At 46.0% G+C, this 19,135-nt stretch overlaps 1 protein-coding gene across 6 annotated transcripts in view; it reads left to right on the top strand.

The window, feature by feature from the left end:
• The window catches only part of LOC134339258 (transcription activator BRG1), a 169,750-nt gene that overhangs the window by 135,700 nt on the left and 14,915 nt on the right, over positions 1-19,135 (top strand). For all 6 annotated transcript variants that reach the window (XM_063035613.1, XM_063035619.1, XM_063035618.1 and 3 more), the window contains 4 exons: positions 6,327-6,554; positions 14,086-14,163; positions 16,970-17,188; positions 17,768-18,021. In XM_063035613.1, coding sequence (XP_062891683.1) covers positions 6,327-6,554; positions 14,086-14,163; positions 16,970-17,188; positions 17,768-18,021 — 779 coding nt within the window. The remainder of the gene's footprint in view (positions 1-6,326; positions 6,555-14,085; positions 14,164-16,969; positions 17,189-17,767; positions 18,022-19,135) is intronic.

Below are 19,135 nucleotides of genomic sequence, written 5' to 3' on the forward strand. Positions count from 1 at the left end.
GCCAATATCTTTTGCCAATTTTAAATTCCTGTCCCACCTAGAAAATGGTGCCCCGTACGCTATGATATTGTTCATTGTCTTCAGCTCGGCATTTAATGTAGTCATCCCTCAGAGGCTGGTGGGGGAACTGTTCTCGTTGGGACTCAACACTCCTCTCTGCAATGGGATCTTGGACTTCCCGGTGGGAAGACGCCAGTCAGTCAGAGTTGGAATCAACAACTCAAGCTCCACCACTAGTGCCCCCCTCCCCGCCCCCCCACCCCCGGGCTGTGTGCTCAGCCCACTGCTGTTTATGCTACTGACTCACGACTGCATTGCCAGGTTCAGCTCAAGCCATATCATCAAGTTTGCTAATGATACAATGGTGGTTGGCCTCATCGGCAACAATAATGAACTGGCATGTAGAGAAGAGGTCAAGAGGCTTGTCAGACAGTGCAAGGACAACAACCTGAGTATCAACGTGGCCAAGACAAAAGAGGTGATTGTGGACTTCAAGAAGGGGCAGGTCAACCACTCTTCATTGTACATCCATGACTCTGCCATGGAGAGAATGAAGAGCCCAATGCTCCTTGGTGTGCTCTTAACAGATAATTTAACTTGGACCCTCAACGCCTCCTCAGTAGTCAGGAAGACACAGTGGTGTCTACACTTACTGAGGAGCTTGAGGCCATGCTCGGCTCCCTGTCCCCATTCTAACAACTTTCTACATGGGCACCATCGAGAGTGTCCTGTCGGCTGGTTCTTTATGTAGCTACCGCACCACAAAGCATCAGACGACAGAACCCTACAGAGGATAGTAAGAACCACTTAGAGGCACCAGGGTGTCCCTCCATGCTATTTGTGACATTTACTGGGGGCGTTGTAGATGAAGGGCCCAAGCTTTGTTGAGGTTCCTCTACCACTCATCCCACAATCTCTTTGACCCACTACCATTTGGAAGGAGGGACAGGAGCATTAGGACCAGCACTGCCAGACTGGGTAACAGCTTCTTCCCTCAGGCTGTGAGACTAATGAATACCCTGCCACCACCTTGGCCTCTTCACTAGGCCCACAAGCTGTTTACTATGTGCCTGTGCTGCAATGCAATTCAAATTCATTTTGTATTTTATTAACTTATTTGTGGTAATAATTTGTTTTATGTTCTGTGTGTAATACTTGTATTGTGGTTCAGAGAAATGTTATTTGTTTGGTTATATATATGTACAGTCAGATGACAATAAACTTAAACTTGATCTTTTAACCAGGGTGGCAATGGCCAATACCAGATGAGATTCTTTAAAAGGAGTGGAGGAAAGTCAGAGGAAGGTACTGCCAGGGGTGATACATTAGGGACTTGTAGGACACTCTTAGATCGGCACATGGATGAAGATAGAGGGCTATGGGCTGGTTAGAAGAGAAGGATTAGACTGATTTTGGAATAGGTTGACGTAGTTTGGAACAACCCATGGCAGTACATTCCGGACACCCTGTGTAAAAATTCTTCAGCCGCACATCCCTTTTGTACTTTCCCTTCTCACCTTAGATGCATGCCTTCAAGTATTAGACATTCCAACCTTGGGAACAGAGACATTGGCTGTCTCCCTTAGAATTTAAAAAACTTCAATCTGATTTCCCCTCAGCTCCAGAGAAAACAACTCAAGTTTATCCAACCTCTCCTTCCAGCACTTTCCTGAACCCTGTGTGATGTTAAGTGGTGCTAATTTGCCACGTGTAGATTGAAAGTTAGAGTGAAATGCACTCATACTGACTGAGGATTGTGCTGGGGGCAGCCGGCAAGTGTCACCATGCTTCCAGCACCAACATAGCGTGCCCACAACTCACTAACCCTGCCCCGTACATCTTTCGGAAACTGGAGCACCTGGAGGCAGCCCACTTGGAAATGGGGAGTGTGTACAAACTCCTTACAGACAGTGGCAGTATTGAACTTGGATCACTGGTGCTGCCGAGCATTGGACAGACCACCAGGCTACCACACCATGCAGTTAGCAAGAAAGAGATGTTAGGGGGTAAATACATAGGTTAGGCGAGGTGTGGAGTTAACTGAGAAAGCTCAGTAATAGAGTGATGAGCAGTGCCTCGAGTGTTTAGTTGACATGTTGGGGCAGGGTGGACACAAGGCTGGGTTGTCAGCAGCCTTCTCACTGCACCATTTAATCCAGTCAACTTCTTTCCAAGGGCATCAGAAAAAAAATTGCAATCCCTACCTGCCGCGATTTTTTTGTTTCTGTTCAAGTGCGATGGTGAAACCAAATCTCCACAGGTGACAGGTCTGCAGTTGGAAGTGATTGTTCTCGGAGTGTTTCACAGCGACACCTCCACAGCTGTCAGATTCTGTAATTACTGACTGCAGGAACTAACCGGCCCATGCCCTCCCCAGATCTAGTGACGGAACAATAAGGTGGACCTCTACACGCAGGAGACACTTTATTAGGTAGCTCTTGTACCTAATAACGTGGCCACAGGAGTGGAATTTGGTGTGGGCTCATCCGCTTCAAGGTTCAATGTACTGTGCATTTAGAGATGCTCTTCTGCACACCACTGTTGTAACACGTGGTTATTTGAGTTACTGTCACCTTCCTGTCAGCTTGAACCAGTCTGGCCATTCTCCTCTGACACTCTCATTTACAAGGTGTTTTTGCCCACAGAACTGCTGCTCACTATATGTTTTTTTTTTTCAGTTTTGCATCGTTCTCTGTAAATTCTACAGACAGTTGTGCATGAAACTCCCAGGAGATCAGCAGTTTCTAAGATATTCAAATCAACAACAATCATTCCACGGTCAAAGTCACTTATTTCTTTCCCGTTCTAATGTTTTCTGGACAACAACAGAACCTCTTGACCATGTCTGCATGCTTTTATGCATTGCATTGCTGCCATATGATTGGCTGATTAGATATTTGCATTATCGAGCAGGCACACCTAATAAAGTGGGTACTGAGCGTAATTGAAACATTCTTCCTTTATTAGCGGCTGGTAGGGCAAAAGTTAGACTTCCCTCATGTGAGTGAGTGATTGTGGAGTGGTCCTGTAACAGCAGGAAACTGGAACCTGTCGTGGCACCACGTTACTGCTGTACACACACAGACGGGAGGTAGGTTCGGCTTAGATTCAGGTGCATTTATCGCATGTACATTGAAACGTACTGTGAAACGTGTTGTTTGCATTAACAACCGTTACAACCTAGGAAAGTGCTGGGGGCTCCCGCAAGTGTTGCCACACACTCTTACACCAGCAGAGCGTGCCCACCGTGCTTGGCAGAACAACGCAACAACAGTAACAAAAACACGAGGAGTTCTGCAGATGCTGGAAATTCAGGCTACACACATCAAAGTTGCTGGTGAACGCAGCAGGCCAGGCAGCATCTCTACGAAGAGGTACGGTCGACGTTTTGGGCCGAGACCCTTCATCAGGACTAAAACAACAGCAGCAAAAGAAGCCCCTCACACACTCATGGTCAGGAGGCCTGGAGGAGACTTTCAATGAGCAGAGTTATGGAGGTCATGTTTTAAAGGCATTGCTGAAGATTATGGAGAAAGAGTGGGCTGTGAATTAGGAAGCCAGGCTGGAGAAGGGAGGATCAAGGCTTTGGAGACCTTTGAAGATACTCAGTTTTTGAGATTGTTACGTGAAGAGAAGGGACAGGAGATGATGGGGGTGGTAGGATGTGATAAGCTTGGAAGATTATTTGAGGAGGGAGGTTGGACAAAGCAGAATGAGAGTAATTAGAGCAAGAATTAACTCTGTCATTGAAAACCATCAAGATAAGCAACGCACACAAAATGTTGGAGGAACTCACAGGCCAGGCAGCATATCTATGGAAAGGAGTACAGTCAACGTTTCAGACCAAGACCCTTCAGCAGGACAGACTGCCTTGTGCCTGAAGCAAAATGCTAGAAGAAATCAGAGATACCGCAGGGACAGTCAACACTTCTGAGACTTCTCAATCTGGACAGGTGAAGGTAGTCTTTGAACCCTCAAGTGTGTTCCCGGTTCTGGATGATAACCACAGCAAGTGCCTTTATCCCTGCTTTTTATTTGAAAATGAAATCTTATTCACAATAACAAATCCCAAAGATCAAACACAGGTGCAAAACTCTTTTAGTTAATACGCTCAGTGTGTTAACATTTTTTACCTAGCACTGTTGTCACTCATGGGGCCCTGGGTGTGATCCACTCTTCGTTGTTTGCCGAGCTTCCCCACCTGACTCGGCCCCGCGGTACAGTAGGAGAAGAAGCCCACACTGGGGTCCTTCACTCAAAGGCTTCACATTAGCCGCACTGAGCCTCAGTGTGTCCCTCAGCATGTCCTCCTGCGGCCTGGAACATTGATGATGCAGGGGGTTATGGTCCGACCTGTTCCCCCTGTAGCAGCCGCAGTGGAGGAGGGCCAAGGTTACAAAACACAGGGAATCACAGTCTCTCTCTTCCCCAGGCTCCATTCAGAATCAGAATCAAGTTTATTATCACCGGCATGTGATGTGAAATTTGTTAATCTAGCAGTAGCAGTTCAATGCAATACATAATCTAGCAGAGAGAAAAAAAAATAATAATAAATAAAATAAAACATAATAAATAAACGTAAATGAATTACGTATATTGAATAGATTTTTTTTAACGTGCAAAAACAGAAATATATATTAAAAAAAAGTGAGGTAATGTCCAAAGCTTCAATGTCCGTTTAGGAATTGGATGGCAGAAGGGAATAAGCTGTTCCTGAATCACTGAGTGTGTGCCTTCAGGCTTCTGTACCTCCTACCTGATGGTAACAGTGAGAAAAGGGCATGACCTGGGTGCTGGAGGTCCTTAATAATGGACGCTGCCTTTCTGAGACACCACTCCCTAAAGATGTCCTGGATACTTTGTAGGCTAGTGCCCGAGATGGAGCTGACTAGATTTACAACCTTCTGCAGCTTCTTTCGATCCTGTGCAGTAGCCCCTCCATACCAAACAGTGATGCAGCCTGTCTGAATACTCTCCACAGTACAACTATAGAAGTTTTTGAGTGTATTTGTTGCCATGCCAAATCTCTTCAAACTCCTAATAAAGTATAGCTGCTGTCTTGCCTTCTTTATGACTACATCATTGTGTTGGGACCAGGTTAGATCCTCAGAGATCTTGACACCCAGGAACTTGAAGCTTCTCACTCTCTCCACTTCTGATCCTTCTATGAGGATTGATATGTGTTCCTTCATCTTACCCTTCCTCAAGTCCACAATCAGCTCTTTCGTTTTACTGACGTTAACTGCCAGGTTGTTGTTATGGCACCAGTCCACTAGTTGGCATATCTCACTCCTGTATGCCCTCTCGTCACCACCTGAGATTCTACCAACAATGGTTGTGTCGTCAGCAGATTTATAAATGGTATTTGAGCTATGCCTAGCCACACAGTCATGTGTATACAGAGAGTAGAGCAGTGGGCTAAGCACACACCCCTGAGGTGCGCCAGTGTTGATCGTCAGCGAGGAAGATATGTTATCACCAATCCACACAGCTTGCGTTCTTCTGGTTAGGAAGTCGAGGATCCAATTGCAGAGGGAGGCTTAGAGGCCCAGTAATTACTAATACTAACAGGAAGTTCTCCACTGGCCTCCCACACTGCACTATCTGTATACGGCTTAATGTCCCTTTCTGAAAACAGGTGGAAGTAATTAACATAACTAATCTGCCTGTTGCTAGTTGTTCATTAACTGCTGATAAATACTGGTTGTCTGCTGATAGACTTTCCCTGCAGTAAATTGCTTATCCCTGTTAATTCTCATACACCCTCTTGAAGATAAAACAGATTAGCTTATTTGTCCCACGTACACCAAATCAAACTGTGAAATGCATCGTTTGCGTCAAATCAGAGCGACAGCCTGCAAGTGCCGCCATGCTTCCGGCGCCTACGTAGCACGCCCATAACTCGCTAACCCTAACCCATACACCTTTTGAATGTGGGGGGAGCTGGAGGAAACCCACACAGCCATGGGGAGAACATACTAACTCCTTACAGACAGTGGCGGAATTTAACCCAGATCAATGACATTGTAATAGTGTTGCGCTTTGCAAACATGCCACCCCTAATTATGGGCTATGAAAACACCTTACACCTCTTGGGTTGTAACAATTCATTTGGCGGAAAGATTATAATGTATCTTTTTATTATGGATGGCCTTTAAGGAATCGCGGTTGGCGCTATATGCCGCGTGCCACCAAAATGTTTGTGTGCGCCATCTTGGGCAAGCAGAGGTTCACCACCCTTGCCCCAAGATTTAACATTCCACAGGGGCGGAAAGCAGGGGGAAATCCTGCCACTCTAACCTGGCCGTGACTTGGATTCATTTCAGGATTTACAAGCTCAGGATCGCGCTCACCGAATCGGGCAGCAGAATGAAGTGCGCGTTCTGCGGCTCTGCACCGTGAACAGCGTGGAGGAGAAGATCCTCGCGGCAGCCAAGTACAAGCTGAACGTTGACCAGAAGGTCATCCAGGCTGGCATGTTCGACCAGAAGTCGTCGAGCCACGAGAGGCGAGCCTTCCTCCAGGCCATTCTGGAACATGAGGAGCAGGATGAAGTGAGTACTGTGTGTAGCCTGAGTAACTGATGGATCTGTGTTTAAAACAGATGAAAGTGCAACTTTTCTGTGCAATGTGAGCAACCATACAAAGTTCAAATACAGTGCATTTCATGCAGATGTTTCATGTTTTTGGCAATATTTCAAACAACGTGCCAAATATTCCAATGAAAATCTAAACATGCCAGGCTATTTCCTGGCTCGCTTTCCTCTCTCTATTGTCTGTAAACCTGTTGCCCGTGTCCTAAGTCCTAACAAATCCAGTTCTCCATCACCCCTGTGCTTGCTGACTTCAACCCGCTCTCTGTTAAGCAGAACCTCAACCTTCCACCTTTGTGTTCAAGTCACTGCCTGCACTGAACTTCCCTCGCAGATCTGAAGATGTCTACATTCCTCTCATTTCCGTCTCCTTTTGCTTCATTTAGTCATTGTTAGCATTGACAGCCGTTTCTACAGCTGCCTGGGTCCTGCAATGACCTTCCTAAACCTCATCTCATCTTTTTAAAATGCTCCTTAAAACATCCATGGTCATCCGATCTTCATGTAACTTGGCAGCAGTTTTTGTTTGGGTAACACTCCATGAAGATGTTTAGGACATCTTGCATCATTAAGTATTTTATAGAAATGCAAATTGATGTCTTATATTGCAAAACTGTCATGCAAAATGCAGTTATCTCATATTTCATGGTATTTGGATAAGGATGTTCTGAGTATCAGACAAATATTATACATATCGGAGAAATGTATGTGAATATTTTGTAAAAGTGTGAAAATAACAAAGAAATGCGTTGTGTTCTGTACCTTCTGTACCTAATAGTGGCCTCTAAGGGAATATTGTGCAGATATGCCGATATTCCATACAACACATGATACTCTATATATTGCGTAAGTATTCCATGGGGGGAGTGCCCATTACGCTGCTGGCATTGAAGGTCCTCAATCTGTGTTGGTGTTCAGGGCTTCCTTCATCATGTCAGTAGCTTCCTCTCAGTTTTCACTACTGTCAGTCCTGCAAGTCCCAGGAATATCATTGCACACAGATGTAGAAGGATTCTTCATTGCTGTTTCTGTAGCAGTTTTGTTTTACCGGTCAGGGTTGTTAGCTCTGAGCTGAACCCCCAAATGTGGAAGACCGGTCTACCACTCTTAGTTCTGCTTCTACCCTTTGATCTGTTTGGTGTGAGTGACCCTACCAAGAGCCAAAGCTAGCTTAGCTCTCTGGGTCATTGAAGCCTCTGAGGCATGACAAAGTTGTGGTCCACTTGGAGGGAGTACTCTATATGACACGTGAATTTTCCATACATCGTTCAGATCTTCATGCAAATAATCTATACAATGGTACGAGTGCTCCGTATGGTGTGTGAGTGATCGATGCCACCTGCCCCCACGCTCTAGGGCACACCAGCGCGGTCCGAGAGGAGCTGGGAATGGGTGACATGGGAACAGCTGCGCAGCTGCAAGACGGCGTCGTCGGGGGAGGAACTTTAAAAGATTTGGGTTGCTTGACAGATTTGGGGCCTGGTAGTTTCGCCTGATTTGTGTGCATCAGGAACCTTAGCGTGTCAGCTCTGTGCATCAGGAACCTTAGCGTGTCAGCTCTGTGCATCAGGAACCTTAGTGTGTCAGCTCAGTAAAAACCGGCGGAAACACAAGGTTCTGCAGGTGCTGGAAATCGAAGGCAACACACACGAAGTGCTAGAGGAACTCAGTAAATCAGGCAGCACCAAAGAAGGGAATAAACAGTGAGCGTTTCAGGCTGAGACCCTTCATCAGGCACTGGTTTACTTATGAATCTATTTGTTTATCTATTTAAAGATATGGCACAGAACAGGCCCTTCCAGCCTAATGAGCCACATCACCCAGCCACCCATCTGTTTAACCCCAACCTAGTCACAGGATAATTTACAATGACCAATACATTGTTGGACTGTAGCAGTAAACTGCAGCAGCCAGAGAACAGGGAGAACACACAAATTCCTCACAGTTAGCTCAGACTCCGACGCCCCGAGCTGTAATAGCATCGCGCTAATCACTAAGCTACTTGGCCTTGAAGCATTGTATGTTTATTCCTCTCCATAGATGCTGCCTGACCTGCTGAGTTCCTCCAGCATTTTGTACGGTTCATCCAGATGAAATACATTGTCTGAACGAATCATTCAGGCTGCTATTGACTTAATGAGGTGCTCTAGTGACAAAATATTATAGCACAGTGTTTAAGAGCAACATAGAAACTTAAAGCACAGAAAAGACTATTGGAAGGACGTGCTGTAAGTAGACTAGTTTGTAGTCTGACCTGTGTATATCCTTCATCTCATCATCGGACTGTGACAGAGCATTCCTCAATTTGTACATCTTTGACTATATGCCTTTAAACCCTTTGGAGCCCAAATCACATCATTAAAGAGCAGGAATAATGTTAGCACTCGCTGTGGATGTGATATTTTGCCAAGAGGTGTTTTACACACGCTAGCTGAAAGACCCAGGAGCCTGCTGTCATAGACGAGGACATATTTACTGCCAATTTTACATCTATTTTTGGATCCAAGTTGGGGGAACTGTGGGGATTCTACACGTCCCACGCCTGCCAACCTTCCCATAGTCACACTACAGAGGGCTTGAGGGAGGGTGAGATGGAGATGTTTCTAAGCAGGTACTTGTTGTGATCTGGAATGCACAGTTGGAGAATGTGTTGGAAGAGGCTTTGAAGTAACTTTCCAAAGGGAACTTGTTTTCACAAGGTTATGGCTAAATAGAAGGGAGACATTCGGGTATGATGGTGTGAACGTGCTTCTGACCTGGAGGATCTCTATCAAGAGCAGTTAGAAACATTACTGGATGTTTCTTTTTAAACCAAATGCTACTGCAATGGCACTGTTAAATAGTAACACTCTCAAAATGCTGGAGGAACTCACCAGGTCAGGCAGCATCTGTTGACAGGAATAAAGAATCAATGTTTCGTGCTGAGACCTTCATCAGGCCTGGAGAGAAGCCAATGGGATCCTAACACCAAAAACAACTTCCGCCACCTCCAATGGGATTCTACCACCAAACAGATCTTTACCTCCTCATTCCACTCTCTGCCTTCTGCAGAGATAGCGCTGTCCATTCATCCCTCCCTCCTGGCACTCACCCCTGCAAGCGGAAGAAGTGCTACACCTGGCCATTCACCTCCTCCCTCGCGCACCACCACTTAAGGTGAGGCAGAACTTCATCTGTGAGTCTGTCAGGGTCGTCTGTATCCCGTGCTCCCGATGCATCCTCCCCTACATTGCTGTCCAGTGTTCCTGGTGAGGGCTCCTCTACATCACTGAGATCTGGCATTGATTGGGGGACAGCTTTGTTGAGTGCCTTCACTCTGTCTGCAACAAGCAAGATTTCCCAGTACTTTATACTTTATTGTCGCCAAACAATTGATACTAGAATGTACAATCATCACAGTGATATTCGATTCTGCACTTCCCGCTCCCTGGATTACAAATCGATAGTAAATATTAAAAATTTAAATTATAAATCATGAATAGAAAATAGAAAAATGGAAGGTAAGGTCGTGCAAAAAAAACCGAGAGGCAGGTCCGGATATTTGGAGGGTACAGCCCAGATCCGGGTCAGGATCCGTTCAGCAGTCTTATCACAGTTGGAAAGAAGCTGTTCCCAAATCTGGCCGTACAAGTCTTCAAGCTCCTGAGCCTTCTCCCAGAGGGAAGAGGGACGAAAAGTGTGCTGGCTGGGTGGGCCGTGTCCTTGATTATCCTGGCAGCACTGCTCCGACAGCGCGTGGTGTAAAGTGAGTCCAAGGACGGAAGATTGGTTTGTGTGATGTGCTGTGCCGTGTTCACGATCTTCTGTAGCTTCTTTCGTCTAGGACAGGACAACTTCCATACCAGGTTGTGATGCACCCTAGAAGAATGCTTTCTACGGTGCATCTATAAAAATTAGTGAGGGTTTTAGGGGACAGGCCAAATTTTAGTTTTCTCAGGAAGTAAAGGTGCTGGTGGGCCTTCTTGGAAGTGAACTCTGCTTGGTTGGACCAAGTCAGGTCATTATACCATTTTAATTCCAATTGCCATTCCCATTCTGATATCTGGTGTTCCATCTAAGCAATGATCCCAGTGCGGAAAACTCCAATAATCCCGCAGCCTTGGGACTTCAGTGCCAGACTAGCGGACTTGCTGGATTATTGGATGTTAAACCCACTTTATCGTTCTCTCGACACATTAGACGGTAGTGTAATACATTTTGTAGTGAAGCCGGGGTTTTTAAAGTGAGTGAGAAAGAAAGTTCCCCATCCAAAGTCTGGCTCTGGACAACGGGCTCCAGCCACGACCTTCTGGTGTAATCAGTGAGTGAAGTGCTGGACCTTCGGCATTCTTGACCACTCATTATCTGTTGCACCCTTGTTGCTAATTTATGCGTCTCCAATAATGTCTGTCTGGTTGATAAGGTCACATGAGCTTGCCGAGTTTCAGACACGTTGTGATGACGAGTGCTCGGTTCTTCCTGTGTTCCAGTGCCTCGTCCTTTCTTTTGGAAGGGCCTGCTCCACTGACGGTCAGTCAGGTCTTGTGCCTCAAGTTAGGGTGCAGCTTACCACCCCCGTGCCCCCCAGAATCTTTAATGCCCCCCAACGACTTCTATTTCCCCTATTGTCCCCTTTAGGACATGTAAGCAGCCCCGTTGGGAATAACCGCGTTATTTGGAGTGGGTTAAAAGGTCAGTGGAATGTCGTGGGCCAAAGGGCCTGTACTATGCTGTTGTATTCTTCATCTCTACTGAGTTGTACTGAGAACTTTCAAGACTGGGATTCATCATCTCGGCCAATGATTCCATCAGGGGCAGAGCTAACTACCCCCCACCAACTCCAGTCTCAGCCTCTGTGAGCTGGAGGGCCCTGGGCTGACCCTCTTTATCCAGCCCCCATCTGCACCTCAACAGGAAAAACAGCAGAGCTTACAAAAAAAACCAATACAGTCCTAATGAAGGTTCTCGACCCAAAATGTCAGCTGTTCATTCCCCTCCATAGATGCTGCCTGACTTGCTGCGTTCCTCCAGCATTTTTTGTGTGTGTGTGTTGCTTAATACAGCAATGGTTTTGTTTCTTTGATTCCTTGTTAATAAGATTCCTCTCACTTCTGCGACAGAATGCCATATGTTCCACTGCTTACATGATCACAGGGATGTAAAGAAACACAAGAAAGTGGCATCCATTATGAAGGCCCACACCATCCAGGCCATGCTCTCTTCATGATACTCCTGTACCTCATGTCACTTTATGCAGATATCCCACCCTGCAAAAACTCATTTCAGGGAGGTAGCACCATCAATTTGCGGGAGACTCCCGGAACTTCCGGGAGAGGTGGGATGTCTGCAATAGAGTAGCTCCTTAGCAGCTAGCCGGCTAGTTTAAATAACGTTAACTATGCTAATGAACGAATGACACCTGTTAAACTCACCTCAACATGTCTTTTACAGTCTTAACCCATCATGGGCAATAGAAAAGTCACTGTTGCAAACAGTGCAGCGAGCAACACTGTCATTATTTTGACCCCTATTAGGTAGGGGTACACTTTAGGCTAGTCTGGGGTGACATACGTTTTATATTTTTTTGGAACGTTCTGCCATGGCACGCTCTCGCTCTCAAAAAAATTGATTTCCGTGATATTGTATATAATTTGCAGGCATCAGGGAGCCACTATTAATATGCGGGAGACTCCCGGAACTTCCGGGAGAGGTGGGATGTCTGCTTTACGTGCACTACACGCAGTCACTTTATGCATATAAGCTAATCTTATGTCTCTGCAGCCGTACTCAAACAGTTACTTGTACATGGTGTTATATAGGATTGCTTTTATGTTTATATTTATTATATTGTTATGCTTATTGTATTTTTAAGCTGCATTAGGCCTGGAGTAACAATCATTTCATTCTCCTTCACACTCGTGTACTGAAGAATCCTAATAAACAGTATGTAAAAAGGTTGCTTGGTGAAGTATTAGCTGGAGCCTCCATGTGAGGATCTCCCTGTAACGTTAAGCACGTTCCCAAAAATTGTTGACAGTATCAATCTAGTGATCACTGTGTTGTTGGCAAAGCTGACTTCTATTTATCTTTTGTTGAGAAGTACTGTGCGGAATAGTTACTAATGGCACCACCCCAGCAGCAACTGACAACCCCGGGTTCACTCTAACCTAATCATGAGCTAATTGACAATGACCAATTAACCCACCCAGTACATCTTTGGACTGTGGGTTTAATGCAAGGTCTGGCTGGAAATGAGAGCTGGAAACCAGCCTAGAGTGCGATGAGTGCCTTGTGATTTCAGTTTCTTGTCAGGGTCGTGGCTGCAGTTTACCAAACATCTATTCTGCATGGTTCCTTGCTGCTGTTTTCCACGTCTGAATGATCACTCTGTAGGGAGTGGCAGTTTATCTTTATTTTGTTTCAATCTTCAGTTTCCTGTGTGTGGTCCAGGTTAGAGTCTCTCTAGGACAGCATAGTTCTTCATAAATTATATTGTATTTCTTTATTCTACTGTAAATGCCTACAAGAAAATGAATCTTAAGTATGCTGACCTAAACTACATACTTTGGTAATAAATATACTTCGAACCTTTAACATTTTTGAAGCGTTGGAAAGACAGGTGGGTAAATGCAGGCACCTCATTGACCAGATGGTTGAGAGATTGGGCCCCAGGTTCATGACTCTCACCATTTGGGACGTGCCCTCTTCACATCACCACCATCGGAAAGCCTGGAAACCCAAACTCAATGAATCAAAAACAGCTTCTTCCCCTCCATCATCAGCTTTCTGAACAGTCCATGAACCCTACCTTGTTATTCATCATTTGCACTATTTACTTATTTATTTTTTATTTTATAGTAATTTTCTATGTCTTGCACTGTACTGACGCCACAAAACAACACATTTCACAACATATATCGGTGATAACAAACCTAATTCTGATTCTAATCGTGTTGTCTTTGTACCCGTGATGAGACACTAGCTAATGCCACAGCCTCTGCTGCCCAGGAAATAGGCACAAGGCACTTGAAACCATCCTGTGACCTGCCAAGCTGTTCTGATAACCTGGTTACTGCCGTAATTACCAATTTATAGCAACAAAAGAAACGCATAGTGGATGTAGTTAGTAATGTGCCGAGGCGGTTGTAAATGTAGCCTGATTTCCTTTTCTGTGTCCAAGTACACTCCACCCCGAAAGGCTGTGCTGTGGACACTTGTAGATGGACAGTTCCAGTCCTCGCCTAGCAAGTCTGGAACGGGCTCATTCCTCGCTCAATGAGCCTCCCATCAGCGGCCAGTCCTGGTCTGGGAAGTCACAGTGCGGTCCAGGGCTTTGAGCTCACGACTTGGGCACCCTCAAGTACAGTACGAAAAATACCTCACCACCTCTTAAAGAGCGGGGAAAGCTGCAGAGCTCAGCATTTCAATTGTGGCGAGGCCGGGTGCTGTGTGTCTCTGCCCTCAGCCCTCCCGCTGTCGTCCAGCTTTTCACCTTGAATCTGTTTTCTTGCAGGAGGAAGACGAGGTTCCTGATGATGAGACGGTGAACCAGATGATAGCCAGACACGAAGAGGAATTTGATCTCTTCATGGTGAGAACTGTTGGGTACACACCAAGGAGGGGTTGGGGCTCCTAATCTTTTCTGCTGGTCTCCTTTTCCCCTCCTCTCTACTGAAACAGTGCTAATTTCCATTGGTTATGAAGCCTTATGCCTTATTAGGGGCAGCACAGAAGCATCACTGTACAGCAGCAACAATTGGAAGGTCGGGGTTCAATTCCCGCCACCGTCTGTGAGCAGTTTATATATTCTCGCTCGTGGCTGCGTGGGTTTCATCTGGGTGCTTCAACTTCCTTCCACATTCCAAGGTGCACAGGTTAGGGTTAGTGAGTTGTGGGCATGCTATGTTGGCGCCTGAAGCATGTCGACACTTGCAACGACCGCGATCCTCACTCATTTGATTTGACATGAGTGGCGCAATTCACTGTATGTTTCAATGTACATTTGACAAATAAAGCTAATCTTATCTATAACTCCCCTTTGATTTTTTTCCATTTATCGTACACCATCCATGTAAAGCTTTGATATAAAATCCCTATCCTTAAATTCAAATCCACCCCCCCCCACCCATGGTCTCCTCTTCACTATCTCACGCTAGCGTGACACTATTACAGTGACAGCGAAACAGGTTACTGTCTGTAAGGAGTCTGTATATTCTCCGTGTGGCCGCGTGGGTTTCCTCTGGGTGCTCGGGTTTCCTCCCACATTCCAAAGACATACGAGGTCACATAGGTGTTATTGGGCAGTGCAGGCTTGTTGACCTTGAGGGGCTGTTATTAGAGATACTGCATGATAATACAACTCCCGTGCTACATGTCTGAATCTGGATGGAGCCAGCCACATCTTGAACTTAAAAATGCATCCTCACAGATCTTCTTAGCAGGCACAAGGGCAGCTTCTACCCTACTGTTATAGACCATTAAATAGTTCCCTAGTACCTTGCATCTAGTTGCTTACTTGAGCTGTAGTTTCTTTGTAGCTGTACACTTTATTCTGGTTTCTATGAAAGTGGATTCCAGTTAATTGGGACACATTGGGACCAAAACATTCTGACCCAGTTTAGCAACTACCCCAATTAGCCAAGGTTTCATGGAAATAGTTAGAATGGTATTAAAAATGACAAACTTCCCTTTAACTGAGTAACAAGTCATGTATTTAAATGAATACAGGATAAATTAGAACACTACAAATACAGAATAGATTAGAACACTACCAAACAGCTACTACAGTACTGTAAAACTGTGTAATAGTTACTAATGGTTATCGATGGAGGAATTCATCCAGTGTACGACGCTGTGTAAGGGGTGTCCAGGGTGGGCTAGCATCTCCGGTGAAGGAGATTGTCATGTCCTTTCTGGGGCAGCTCACTCACCTTCGGTCCCCACTGTACACTCAGCTCTCACCTGTGGCTCCAAGTAGCTGCTTGCATGCGACAGCGACCACCCCCAGATACACCACTTCGACAGGCGGGGAGGTGAAGGTAGCCGGTGAGCCTCGTGCCCCGGTGAGATAGGGCAATGCCCGTCCCAGCCCGTGAAGCCGGCTCCAGCAGACTTGGCAGATGAGATCAATAGTGAGATCCAACAGCCAAGAAGGCGGTTCTGCAACGCTTCCTGTAGAGTGAAGAGCATGATAAGGCACAGAAGAGATCATGGTTATCCACTGCAACCAAGAAATTCCCCAGTTTGTGACGACTACTCGTACCAATGGAACTAAACTTCTGAGACTAAGAGAATGGAACTGTTCCAGTGCAATGGCTTTTCCACTGTAAAAACTCTCCTGCACAGGGTTCACTCTCGTTGTCGGATACAACAGACAACCAACACACTACCACGTTCTTTCGATTGTAATTGAACAAAATTAGCACAAATGCCTAGTGCAGATAACGGACTGCCTTCAACCAATGCTTTCGACAATTGCATCCTCCAAATCTTCATCTTCAATGTAACATTCAAGATGACTGCTGATATCTTCAAATTCTTAGTAGTTCATAACTTGTTGAAATAGTGAAATCGTTTCATTTTCATTTTCACCTTTGGCCGTTTCTGGTATTTCCAAGACTGAATGCTTGAAACAGCCATAACCAAAACAATTTTAAATTGTCTGACTGCTTATTTATCAGAAACTATTAGTGACAAAAATCTCTGCTTTTTATCGCAAACACACACGCAACTGATGCTATTTTTAAACTGTTCACTCTAAGCACAGTGTAGTGTGTAATGGCCACACAAGCTCACATAACTGACACTGGTTAGAAACTGTTCGTCAGCGGTCTCCTGTCCCAAGCAGCATAATGTCCCAAATAAACAAAGGGAGTTCCAGCTATCTTCTCAATTAGTTTCTGTTCTGCTTGAAATTCCAGCATCTGCTGATTTCCTCGTGTTCTAGTTTCTGTTCTTTAAGAGTTACTCCAAATAAGTGGCAGCCCCGATTAATCAATGGACCAAGTAACCGGAATCCATTATATTGTTCTACCTTGCTGTATTTCAATGCACTCTGTTATGGATCTGTTCTATGGGATCAGTATGCAAGAAAAGCTTTGCACTGTACCTCGGTACATGTGACAATAGTAAACCAATTCCCCATTGCCAATTCTTTGTCTCTGCTTTAAAAAGATGTAATGCTGAGGTTTTATAAGACATTGGTCAGACTGCATATGGAGTATCGCGAGTAGTTCTGTGTCCCATTTCTATGATGGTATGTGCTGCCATTCATTCTCTTTCTCTCTCTCTCTCTCTCCCCCCTCCCCCTCTCTCCCCTCCCCCTCTCTCTCTTCCTCTCTCCCCCCTTCTCTCTCTCTCGCACACTCACTCTCCCTCTCGTTCTCTGTCCCCCTCAGCGGATGGACCTTGACCGTCGCCGGGAAGAAGCCAGGAACCCGAAGCGAAAGCCGCGGCTGATGGAGGAAGACGAACTTCCAAACTGGATCTTGAAAGACGATGCCGAGGTGGAGCGGCTGACGTGCGAGGAGGAGGAGGAGAAGATGTTTGGGCGGGGATCGCGGCAGCGCAAGGAGGTGGACTACAGCGACTCTTTGACCGAGAAACAGTGGCTCAAGGTAGGAGTGTGAGTGCGTGGGAATGCAGCCTGATCATCAGGCCCATGTACACACGTACATCACAGGCCAAGCATGCACCCCACCCCAGGGAAAGCCTGCATGGGGTGAGGATATTGCCATACCGAGAGAAACCAGCTGAGTCAGACTGTGAGGTGTCAACTGTACCTGTGGGTTTGATACTACAACGACAGAGCAACATGGATGGAGAGATAGGAATACACACACACACAAAAGAAAGACACAGTGAAGGTCAAAGACACAGACATAAGGATACACAGAACAAAGTGACAGACACAGGCACATCCAAGAAAGGCACACACACACAAATAGAGAACAAAGTCACATACATATTCAAAAACCCATGTCAGACAGGCATGTAGAATGTCAAAGAGACACATGCACACACACACACACACACACACACACACATGAAAGACAGACACATCCAGAAAGGCACAGAAAGTAACAGACACGAACACACACACAATTCAGGCACTCTCTCTCTTGTTGTTGCCTCCACTGGCTGAATAAGGTCCAACAGAGGATGGGTTTCATTGTGGTCTTTTTCTCTCCCAACAGGCCATAGAAGAGGGCAATCTGGAGGAGATCGAAGAGGAGGTGCGCCAGAAAAAAGCCCGCAAGCGAAAGCGGGACGTGGACCCTCCGGTGGTCATGGCGACCACCAGCACACGCAGCAGCCGGGACAAGGACGACGACGAGAAGAAGAAGAAGAAGCGGGGCCGGCCGCCGGCCGAGAAACTGTCACCAAACCCACCAAACCTCACCAAAAAGATGAAGAAGGCTGTGGACGCCGTCATCAAGTACAAGGACAGGTTGGTGACGGGGAGTCCTGGGGCCATCGGGCAGCAGGTGATGGAATGGAGGCAGAGGTCAGCAGTGGGTGGTTGGCAATGGTAGAGCCAGGGGTTGGTTCCGTTACTCAATAACAATTAGCTAGAACACAGCAAGAAAGCTTAGTGACATGGTATCATGACAACAATTTTTCCCTCAGAGCTGGTCATTGACTTGAGCAATAGGGGTGGTGCGTGCACCTCTGTCTGCAGCAACTGTGTTAAGGTTCAGAAGATTGAAAGCTTCAAGTTTCTGGTGTAAACATTACCAATGGCCTGTCCTGGTCCAACCACGATGGTGTCACGTCCAAGAAAGCTCATCAATGCCTCTACTCCCTCAGGAGGCTAAAGAAATTTGGCCGTCCCCTTTGACCCTCACCAATTTTTATCAATGAACTGTAGAAAGCATCTTGTCTGGATGGCTTGGTATGGCAACTGCTGTGCCCAAGACCACAAGAAATCGCAGAGCTTTGTGGACACAGCTCAGAAGATCTCAGATACCTGCTTACCCTCCATGGACTCTTTCCACCTACTGCCTCAGCATAATCAAAGGCCTAACCCACCCTGGACATTTTCTCATCTGCCCTCTCCCATCGGGCAGACTATTATAAGAATATTGAATGGTTCCCTAGTACAATAAGATAAGCCACTGACCTCACTATTTACCTTATTATTGTCTACCGCACTGCACTGTCTCTGTAACTGTGACACTTCACGCTGCATTGTTGTTGTTTTACCTTGTACTGCCTTTAAAGGTTAACTTTATTCGTCACATGTACATCGTAACATCGAAACATACAGTCAAATGTGTTGTTTGCAGCAATGACCAACACAGTCCAAGGATGTGCTGGGGGCAGGCTGCCATGCTTCCAGCGCCAACATAACATGCCCACAACTTACTAACCCTAACCCACCTATGTCTTTGGGACGTGGGAGGGAACTGGAGCACCTGAAAGAAAGTGATGTAATCACGGGAGAACATACAGACTCCGAAGCAGACACTGGCGGGGATTGAGCTGCAGCTGCTGGTGCTGTACAGTGTTACGCTACATGGCCGCTACACGACAATGCTGCTCTTGCTGTACCGTACCTACTG

The sequence above is a fragment of the Mobula hypostoma genome, chromosome 29 (assembly GCF_963921235.1).
Source record: "Mobula hypostoma chromosome 29, sMobHyp1.1, whole genome shotgun sequence".
In the NCBI taxonomy this organism is placed as follows: domain Eukaryota; kingdom Metazoa; phylum Chordata; class Chondrichthyes; order Myliobatiformes; family Myliobatidae; genus Mobula; species Mobula hypostoma.